The sequence below is a fragment of the Onthophagus taurus genome, chromosome 10, assembly GCF_036711975.1.
Source record: "Onthophagus taurus isolate NC chromosome 10, IU_Otau_3.0, whole genome shotgun sequence".
NCBI lineage: Eukaryota > Metazoa > Arthropoda > Insecta > Coleoptera > Scarabaeidae > Onthophagus > Onthophagus taurus.
Window position 1 is genome coordinate 2,292,961 of NC_091975.1, and position 11,173 is coordinate 2,304,133.

The 11,173-nt window shown below is 27.1% G+C and overlaps 1 protein-coding gene across 4 annotated transcripts in view; it reads left to right on the forward strand.

The window, feature by feature from the left end:
• The window catches only part of LOC111428275 (uncharacterized), a 52,700-nt gene extending 41,959 nt beyond the window's left edge, over positions 1-10,741 (forward strand). For all 4 annotated transcript variants that reach the window (XM_023063730.2, XM_071199133.1, XM_023063731.2 and 1 more), the window contains 2 exons: positions 9,139-9,364; positions 9,601-10,741. In XM_023063730.2, coding sequence (XP_022919498.1) covers positions 9,139-9,364; positions 9,601-9,768 — 394 coding nt within the window. In that variant the 3' untranslated portion in view covers positions 9,769-10,741. The remainder of the gene's footprint in view (positions 1-9,138; positions 9,365-9,600) is intronic.
• The last annotated feature ends 432 nt before the right edge of the window (positions 10,742-11,173 follow it).

Here is an 11,173-nt window from a genome sequence, read left to right on the forward strand (position 1 = left end):
TTCTATTGAGAATTAAAGAAAATTGTAGTCAATTTGTATGCTATTTATGTTGTCAAAGTTTTAAGATTTCCTCGACAATCTTTAATTTTAATGTTGTGAGTTAAGAATCAAGTTATGATTTAAAATAAAGCTTAAAGTATCTACTTTTCTATTGTGTATAATGAACTATTAGATTAGAAAGAAGGTTTAGGAAAAACTTTTTTTTTAAATGTCCATATTTAACTGTTCAATAATGCAAAATATTTAAATACTCATCTTGACCTTAATAATAGGAGTTATGAAACAAGTTTTGGTTTAAATTAAGCCTTAAATCCTCTATTTTTAGGTTACCTATAACAAACTTTTAAATTACCAAAAAGTTCTGAGAAAAAAATTTTTATGTAAATGTCCATATTTAACTATAACAAATTGTAAATACCCACATTTAATTGTTAAAAAGTTGCAAGCATTTAGATAGGAGTTATGAATCAAGTTATGGTTTAATTAAAGCTTAAAGTCTCTATTTTCAACGTATCTTTAATGAATTATTTGAATAAAGAAATGTTATGAATCAAGTTCAGATGAGGTTAAGGTTCTAAAAATGATTGGGTTACATGGAGTTGATTACTTAGGTTGAATATGAAAAATCGATTTCGTATTCGTCTATTTTCGACATCATCCAAAGAAACACAATAATTGCTTGGGAACTGTTAGTTTCAAATTTCCCCAAAACATTTCTCGTCGTGCGTCAATAGCGATTTTAATTTTAGTGAACGTTTTCAAATACAACTCTCTTCGTAAAGGAAAATCCAAAAAAAAGATCTTTTACGCACATAGAAAATAATAAAAACCGTTCTCAACAAACAAACCGTTTGAGCATAAAATTTTTACAAATGTAAATATCTAACTGTGAATCATTCGGTTTTTTACTAAGCGGAAAGAGTGAAAAGGAAAATCGTCGTCAATTACACCTTTACAAAAGCATGAGGATAACATCAACTCGATAATACTAAGATGATTCATTTGATTCTAAGGATTTATTAAAAAAATCGATTGAATCAAATTTTTTATCTATCGCGAAATTAGCTCAGCAACAAATACGTATATATATTTTTTTTCATGGTAAAATGTATTACTTAAGTTGTCTCGAGGTTGTTCAAACGGTTTTATCTCGTATCTACATGAGAATGAATCGTGATTGTTTAGTTTATAGAGAAAAAAAAAATATATAATAAAATAATTTAAAAGTTGTCACGAAAACGATTTAAAAAAGTTATTTATCGTTTTCCTTTTTTCTGCTTAACTCGTGTTATGGCGTATTGTTTCGTTCAAATAAATAAAAATTAAGTGTGAAGTTGTGACGCAATTTTGTGTCTTCATAAAAACGACTTAATTAAAAATTAATTAAAAATACAGAAAAAATCTTCAATAATTCATTTTTTTATCAAGATTTTTTGAATAATTATTTGGATCTTATCGAATTTAGAATGTTGAAATTATTTTATCTTTTAGAATATAGTTTTATTATTATTAAATTGAAAGATAACTTTCTAAAACAATGGGTACTTGAAAAATTCTGAAAGAAACGAAATTCTCATCTCTCCGCGATTATTTTTTAACCTCAACAAGTTAAAGTCGTTGAGTGAGTGACCTTCTAGTGAATTCTCGTAAAAATGTTATCAGAAAATGATAAGCGTTTCATAACGCCGAGAAAAAAGAAAAATACCCATTAAACAAAAAAGAAAATATTTTAAAATAGAAGCAAATCTTCCTGGATTCTATTTTCTAACACTTATTGCAAGATTTTGAAATTTTTTTTGTTGGTTAAACCTAAAAATACCCAACGAGAAATCGGGAGCGAGCTCTTTCGTATAAAATAGGTCACATATGGTGTTTTAAACGGTGACGTTGTTTAATAACCCAGCTGCACTTTAAATTTCGGCAACGTTTACAAAGTATTGTGATTTTAGTGTCAAGGGAAATGTACCAAATCTTATTGAAACAAATTTAATAAAAATCCTAAAAAGAAATCTTTACCATAAAGCATAAATAATTTTTCGAAATGAATGCCAAAAAGAAATATCTCAAAACGTAGTTAAAATGATAATAATAACAAACAGTACGTCACAACGTGCGTTTTATACAAAAAAAAAAGAAAACAACGCAAAGAGAAATACATAACATTAATTGTTACGCATTTCTACTCGGAAAACATAAAAACCCAAAAAAACAAGCGCGAAAATATTGTGGAATAAATATCTTATCTTAACAAAACATCGATTGAATTATGTAGAACTATTTATTATTATTTCAATCATTTTTGCATTAAATCAGCAAACACACCAAAAATATTTCCTTGGTTTCTATAAATGCAACTTTGTTACATTGAGGTTAAGTTGATAAAAATGCAATTCAAAAAATCGTATCTCAAAAACGAATTGAGATATCACCATGAAATAAAAAGCATTTTAAAGATAATTTAATAAAGATTTAGCAAGATAAAAATTATTTCTTTATTCCCACAAATTTCGACGCTATGATTTTTTTAATACATCTTTGCATTATGACAAATTAGTGTTATAAATACTTAATTTGAAAAAGATATACCTTAAAAAGTAATTAAGATATTAATATGATCTAAACACTATTTTAAAGCAAATTTAATGTTATATTAACACACCAAAAATATTTGTTTCGTTTCTATAAATCACGGTGATACGTTTTTTTTAATTCAACACTATTACATTGAGGTTAACTTGGTAAAAATGCAATTCAAAAAATCGTATCTCAAAAACGAATTGAGATATCACCATGAAATAAAAAGCATTTTAAAGATAATTTAATAAACATTTAGCAAGATGAAAATTATTTCTTTATTCCCACAAATTTCGACGCTATGATTTTTTTAATACATCTTTGCATTATGACAAATTAGTGTTATAAATACTTAATTTGAAAAAGATATACCTTAAAAAGTAATTAAGATATTAATATGATCTAAACACTATTTTAAAGCAAATTTAATGTTATATTAACACACTAAAAATATTTGTTTCGTTTTAATAAATCACGGTGATACGTTTTTTTTAATTCAACACTATTACATTGAGGTTGAGTTGCTAAAAATGCAATTTAAACGATCCTATCTCAATAACGAATTGAGTTATCATCATGAATTAAGAAGCATTTTAAAGATAATTTAATAAACATTATTTCTTTATTCCCACAAATTTCGACGTTACGATTATTTTTAATACATCTTTGCATTATGAAAAATTAAATTTATAAATACCTAATTCCAAAAGATGATATCTCAAAAAGTAATTGAGATATTAAAAAGATCTAAACACCATTTTACAGTAAATTTAATCTTGTTCTAACACACCAAAAATGTTTGTTTCGTTTCAATAAATTACGGTAATACGCTTTTTTTAATTCAATACAGAAAGTTGTGTATAATAAATATCTTATCTTAATGAAATGCAGATTAAATTATGTAGAATGTATAAATTATAAATATACCTCAACTATTTATTATTACTTTGATAATTTGCGTTAAATCGTTTTATTTTAATTAGAAGCAAATTTAAACACGAACCAAAAACTTTATCAAGTTTGAGTCACGAGTGTGATCAAAGCTCGCTGAATCCTCGTGCCATGTGTGTTTATTCAACGTGAATTTAGCTTATCTATTATCTTTCGAGAATTATTTACACTTTAAATTATTGACTTCCCATTTAGTCATCTATACCATTAAATGAAACAATTAAACAAGACAAATATTATAATAAGTTTATAGAAACAACTTTATATAGGACGAGTTATCAACGAAGGAAATGTTTGTTATATAGAATTTTTTATGTGTCACCACTCAACAAGGTTTTTCCATGAAAATTGTTATTTTCTATTAAAATTGTCTGGAAAATATTGGTTAACATTAATAATTAATTTTATAAGAATTGAAAATGTTGAATTATCGACATTGAAACTTATTTTTTATGAATTTGCAATTCATTATTTACCTATTTTTCAATAAAAAATTGTACACAAACACGTCATAACATGGTCTCGATAACAACACGGTTTTAGTCATAAGCTTGCATAAACACTCGTTTAGCAATAAACTATCGAGAAATACTATAAAAACTTCTTACCAAGTATATCAACAAAATCAAAATAAATCCAGAAAAATATTTTCTACGATTTATGTATTTTTCGAACGCAGCAATATTAATTTTAAGTACATCGTTTGAGAGGGCTAATAAGAAGTTCATGTTGAGCAATTTTAACGTCGTTTGAAAATAAACAACGGATATTTTATTATTGTATACAAGAATATAAGTCGAAGGAAGCAAAAAAAGTGTTCGACGTTTAAGTTATAAACTACCTACGATGTAATTCGCACACGGAACAATGTGGAATATTTTTGGCAAGGAGCTCGCGTGCCTTTACGGCGTCTCGCCAAAGCGACTGGTTTACATAAGCTTTTAGCTCTAAAAACTGACTCAGGTATACATTAGACCAATGTCAAATTTTAGAAATTTTAAAGTATACTTGTTGAAATTTAGAGTGTTAAAAGGTGTTCCAGCCACGAGCTAAATTTATAAATTAAAAAAATCATAGCTGAAAAAGTCGTTGAGATATAAAGATGATCTAAACACCATTTCAAAGCAAATTTAATCTTGTATTAACACACCAAAAATATTTGTTTCGTTTAGATACATCAGGGTGATACGATTTTTTTAATTTAACTCTATTATATTTAGGTTGAATTGGTAAAAATGCAATTTAAACGATCCTATCTCAAAAACGAATTGAGATATCACCATGAAATAAAAAGCATCTTAATCTAAATAAAATCCATTTTATAGCAAAATAATTTAGTTTTAATGTGGCATAAATGATTTCTTTGTTCCCATAAATCTCGTTTTTATGGGATTTTGAAAAATTAATTTAGATAAAACAAGGCCTTAAAGAAATAGATTAAACGATTAACATTTTTAACTTAATCTCCAGATTTATTAATTTATTTACTTCTCAACTAACTTAATATCCTTGGTATTAGAAGCATTTAAATTATTTATTATTTCCTTTTCGAATAAGATAACAGTTGGAATCTACGCCTTATTTACTCAAAGTGTGATTCAAAATGTTTACATTTTAGTGGGAGTTCCCAAAAGTTGTTGTGTTTACTTCGCCGCATCACTATAATGATAAACTAGCTCAGATTTTTAACCAACGCAAAATAAGTCTTAAATCAAAATTAATTCGCTTCCATTTATTTTCAGTGGAGGATTAATTTAAAGCTAAACATTTCTGTTTTTCAACACGAAAATAGAATTTATGCAGTTGATTTTCTGGAAATAATAATAATACATTATTCGTGAAAATGTTAAAAGGTATTATTTGTTGTTATTAATGAAGTGGGAATTAAAATAAAATAAATGGTGCTTTTGAGTGGATATAATTAAATATTTAAAAAAAAATGCTCTAGTAATATAATTAATTGTTATCTAAAATAATTAGACATATTAATATTAAATTATTTTCTGTTAGAGAATGTTTGTGTAATGCCGTTATCTTTTATTGTTGTGCATTGCAGTCAAACTGCTCAATATTGCATAAGTTTCAAAATCGGGGATTTTCCTTAAAACTTAATATCTCTCAATTAAGTGTTTCTGGGAATCCTTTTCTCAAAAAAGTAAAGAATTCAAAGAATCGTTTTGGCTCTAATTGTATGAGTAACACGTTAAGAAAAGAAAATTGATATAAACGAGACGGGAGAGAAGACGAGTCGAAAATTACTTATGTAATTCCTAAAAATAAACCTGGGCAACCTTAACGTTTTAATAATAATGCGCTACACGCACAGATTGTTACTGAAAATAAGCGAGGTAACCCGAGGTACAAAGGGCACGTGTAACAATGGACACCCAAATTTAGAGCTTTGGCAATCATTTTTATCTTAAAAAGGGTCCCTGATCAAGTTCAGTTTTAATTTTCTTACACTCTTATTTTCATATTGTTTTTAATAATAACGATGTTTTTTTGCTATTCAGACGTAAATATATTTATTGTTTGCGTCTTTATAATGTAACTAAAGAACGTTCTGCTGAACGAGAAAAGAAAAACAGTTAAATTAGGCGCCTGAGAGTGACGTAAAGGCAAAAGGGGTCGGAGGTGAAGTGATTGTCGTCGCCGACGTCCTCTCTCTTAATGAAGATTGCGTACATGCCGCTTCCGGTTGAAGGGCATTAGAAATTACTAAACATTACATCACAGTGTAAAATAAAATTTAAACTTAACACAAACGCAACATCAACGAATGCAATTAGGTTAAAGAATTTCACAATGGATCCAATTTTTTTATATTGAATTGATGTCCGAAGCAATTTTTGTTGGTCCACTGGACTAGATTTATTTAGGTCCGCTTTAACGATCCACAATTCCTTGAATATAACGTAAAAAATTAAAATTCATTACGTAAATTAGAAATTATGTATTCATTACGAGAATTGTTTAAGAAAATCCCAACGACGTCATCTAAAGATTTAAATATAAACAACTCTTTGCGTTAGCGATTTGTAACTTCTTTGATTTAATGAAATCACGATTGTGAAAGTTAAAAAATGATTTATATATCATTAACCTTACTTAAATTGTTTGTTTTAACAAAAAAAAATGTTTTAACTTTTGGACTATTTGTTTGTATAAAGGTTAAAAAATCTTGTTATACAAACGTGATGATTTATAAAAAGGAAAACGAAATAAAACAGTAAAATAAATAATATTTAAACTATGAAACCTTTCAAATCGTTATTATTTAAACTAACCGAAAAAAAACTAACAATGAAAAGGTTAATTAATCATGTAGGTACTTATAAAATTAAAATTTTCGATGTATTTTTGTCGATAAGCTACTAGTTCATAAACAAGTTAATTAACAGGTTTTTTTTTTCTTGAAATAAGCCAAAAATAGGGTGTGGAACAATGAGCTTTGATGTTATCAGGTATTCATTACGGTAAGAATTAATTGATTAAGTTATAATTTGTTTATAATTAAACTATAAGTTGTAATGGATAATTATAAACAGGACTCAATCAATGCTACTTACTTATAATCATTAATTTAAAAAAAAATTCCCTAAATTATATTTATATAAGCTAACAAATAATTCTTATGCCAAATTAAAGCTTAAAGCTTTTTCTTTTCGGAAATATTAAAGTTATTGTTTTAGCGTTAAAAGGATTTTGTAAAAAAAATTTAAAGTAATGATGCGTTTTTGAGTTGAATCACAAAAAATAAGGATAAAATTCAAAAAATCGTGGGAATCTTATTTTTGAAAATAATGAAATAATTTTTATATCAAATTAAAGCTTAAAGCTTCTTCTTTTACGAAATATTAAAGTTATTGTTTTAGCGTTAAAAGGATTTTGTAAAAAAAATTTAAAGTAATGATGCGTTTTTGAGTTGAACCACAAAAAATAAGGATAAAATTCAAAAAATCGTGGGAATCTTATTTTTGAAAATAATGAAATAATTTTTATATCAAATTAAAGCTTAAAGCTTCTTCTTTTACGAAATATTAAAGTTATTGTTTTAGCGTTAAAAGGATTTTGTAAAAAAAATTTAAAGTAATGATGCGTTTTTGAGTTGAACCACAAAAAATAAGGATAAAATTCAAAATATCGTGGAAATCTTATTTTTGAAAATAATGAAATAATTTTTATATCAAATTAAAGCTTAAAGCTTCTTCTTTTAGGAAATATTAAAGTTATTGGTTTAGCATTAAAAAGATTTTGTAAATAAAGTTTAAAGTAATGACGTGTTTATGAGGATAATCACCAAGAAAAATCATGAATTTAAAAAAATCACCAAAATTGTATTTATGAAAGCTAAGAAATAATTTTTGTGCCAAATTAAAGCTTAAAGCTTCTTTTTTTAAGAAACATTGAAGTTATTGTTTTAGCATTAAAAAGATTTTGTAAAAAAAATGTAAAGTAATAATGCGTTTTTGAGTTGAATAAAAAAAAAGGATAAAATTGAAGAAATCTTAATAGAAATCTTATTTTTGCAAATTATGAAATAATTTTTATATCAAATTAAAGTTTAAACTTTCCTCTTTAAGAAAACATATAATTCGTTGTTTCAATTTTAAAATAGGTTTCAACAAAAAAATTTTAAACGCAACTTTGCAAATTTGGTTTAACCCGGAACATGTAAAAAGTGAATAATTAGTAATAAGTATTAAAAATAAGTATAAAACTAACTCCATCATAATAACAACAAGGAGGTTTCAAGCTGCGTCATTGTTTTGGAAAAAACAACCTGTTCTATTTTTGAGTAAATAAACCAAAGTTAAGACAACCAAAGTCCAAAAGGGAAATCTCGAAAAATACGGAAATTATTTTTCAATCTTTAGTAAAAAAAAACAAATTAAACAAAAGCACACATCCACCTAAGTAGATAATAATTTTTTGATTTTAAAATATTTTGCTTCGATAAAATGGGATTTAATCAAAACCTAATAACGCCAAAACTATGGGAATTTCTGATATATTTCGTTAATAATAACTCGATAAAAAAAAATGATTTTTGATTTTTTTAAAATCACAAAAACACAATAATGTTCGTCTAATTCAAACTCAAAACCTTCGTCCGTTTTGTTACGTTACGTTTTCGAGTACGGTTGAACGGTTGATGGCGGGGAGTTCCACGTAAACCGAGTCATGGCCCCACCAACAACGAACGACGCGTTTTCAACACACGACAAAGATAGCGCCCCCCCTTTAAGTATAAAAGGGAAAGGACGACGATGAAGTCGTTCAAACGGCGAACAGCGTTCTTGGGTACGCGAGGCCGTTTCATTCGAAAAGTGAAATATTAACTAAAAACGTGTATTTAGTAATTTCGAGTTACAAACGCGTGTTTTTCCAAATTAGTGTGAATCTAGTCGCTTAAACAATAACTTAACTTAAAAAGTGCCATAAGAAATTATAATTGATTAGAAAAGAAATAATAATTTTATTTTCTTGTGCTGTGCGACTTTGTGACTTAAAACTTTATAAAAAAAAACTTGTTAAGCGTGTAAAGCTTGTTGTTTCCGTTAAAATGGTCGGCAGTAACGGTACAATGATGGCTATACGTCTTGTTGGCAGTAAGTTGAGGAAAAGGGAGGAACACGGTAACAGCGTTCATCCAGCAGATGTTGTTCTTCAACAAACCACCACCAATTCCAACAACGGGACGACGATTTCCCTTAATAATAACAACAACGTGCAAATCAACCAAATTAATCAAAATAATCATCAACCGACAACCGATCCATTCGTTAGATGGCAATTCCCTCCACCAGAACCAAAACCAACGTACAATCAAGACCAGGTAATTTGAAAAATATAAAAAAAGCTTACGAAAGCGTTTTGGGGTTACATAAAGGCACGAGGGAAAGTTTCGTTTGTTGCTGGTTGGCTCGGTTTTGCCTGGCCTTAAACGCTTAGGAAAGAAGGCCGAAGAGGAGGATGGGAGAAATCCGTTTCTTCTGTCCTCTTTTTCGACTCTACTTTGGGAATTATCACTTAATTTTTCTATTTTGATTATAATAATATTTTTTATTCTAGGATTCGCTTGTACAAAACTTACCGAGGGATAGACCAGGTTTTGTGACGGGATTTAGGAAGAATTTGGGTGGTAAATGGAGGCGTTTAGTAAAAAAGAAGCCGACAACGGAAGTGTATACGATACCGGCCGAATTGAAGCCTCAATTAAAACAAATTTACGTGTATTAAAAAAATTTTAAAAAATAATCTAAGAGAATAAAGAAAGAAAAGGATCCCCCAAAATAAAAAACGAGGACCTAGACAACTTCCTTCCCATGAGACTGATCAACACTAATTTTACTATTAAAAATAGGATACTTTTTGTACAGATTAAAAAAATTAGACCGTGTTCGTTCCGTTTAGTATTCTGACCTTTCTGGACTAAGTTGTAAATATTTTTTGGACAAAGAATAAGATTCATAAAAAAAAAACAAGAAAATGTAAAACTTTCAGTTTGTGATTTATTTTTATTTAGTGATTTATAAAAAAATAGTTACTTGAAACTTTAGAAGAGAGTAAATATTTCCGAAACGCTTTTTTAGACCTTAGACTTGTATAAGTTTTAATTTTATTAAGTAATATTATTTTATTTTTATCTTTCCGACCGATTTTGGTTGTATTTCGCTCATATTGAGCGCCACATAAGGTAATTGTTAAGAAATCGATCAACTCAATACAACAATCAATTAAATTAAAAATCTATTAGCGCAACTGAGACAACTGGTTTTGCCTCTCAGTCAACTAGTCAATTAATTGTATAACTCGCCCTAGAAAAATTAAAAATTATTATTAATTATTGTCCTGCAAATTAAAAACCGATAAATACAAAAATATTGTAATAATAATAATCCTCGATTTGTTCTTTGTTTAATTTTCGTCTTTCAGTATTAAAAGAATTGTTTTTGTTTTCTAAATATTTATTTTTAATTAAATGAGAAATCTCAATTTTCATAACGCACTAAACACCGTTTATAAAACAAATACAACAAAAAAACTTTTTTAATAACGTTTTTTTGTTGTATTTGTTGAAGGGCTAATTAAACCCGTTTGTTATTGTCAATTATTTCAAAGAGCAATAATTATTATTGTAATACACACTGTTAAACGTATCACCCTCGGTATATATCGAAAATTTCCAATAAAAATTAATTTGATTCTAAAAAATTCATTTTCTTTCATTTCTTCCTTTGATAAGAATTATATTTATATAGATTGTTAACCTACATAAATTTAGATCTTATTATTTATAACTTTTAACTTACATTTATAAATTTGAATTTAAAATAACCTCCCCATTTAATCAAAATCGAAACTCACCTAACGCCATAACGAAAATTTTAGGCAAATAGTAGAAATCTGTATTTTATCCAAAATTAAATTGAGACCTAATTCATAGATGGCGCAATACACCTTTCCTATAACATTTTTTCCTAGTAACTTCACAAAACCAAAATTGATTTTGTTTAAATTATTATCAGCATAAACATCTTTATGTTATTATTAAATTATACGTTCGCGCTTCTTATCTAAGTACAGAAAAGTTAAACCACCCGCAAAGTTATTCTTGTTAACTGAAGAAAACTAGATATTGCTT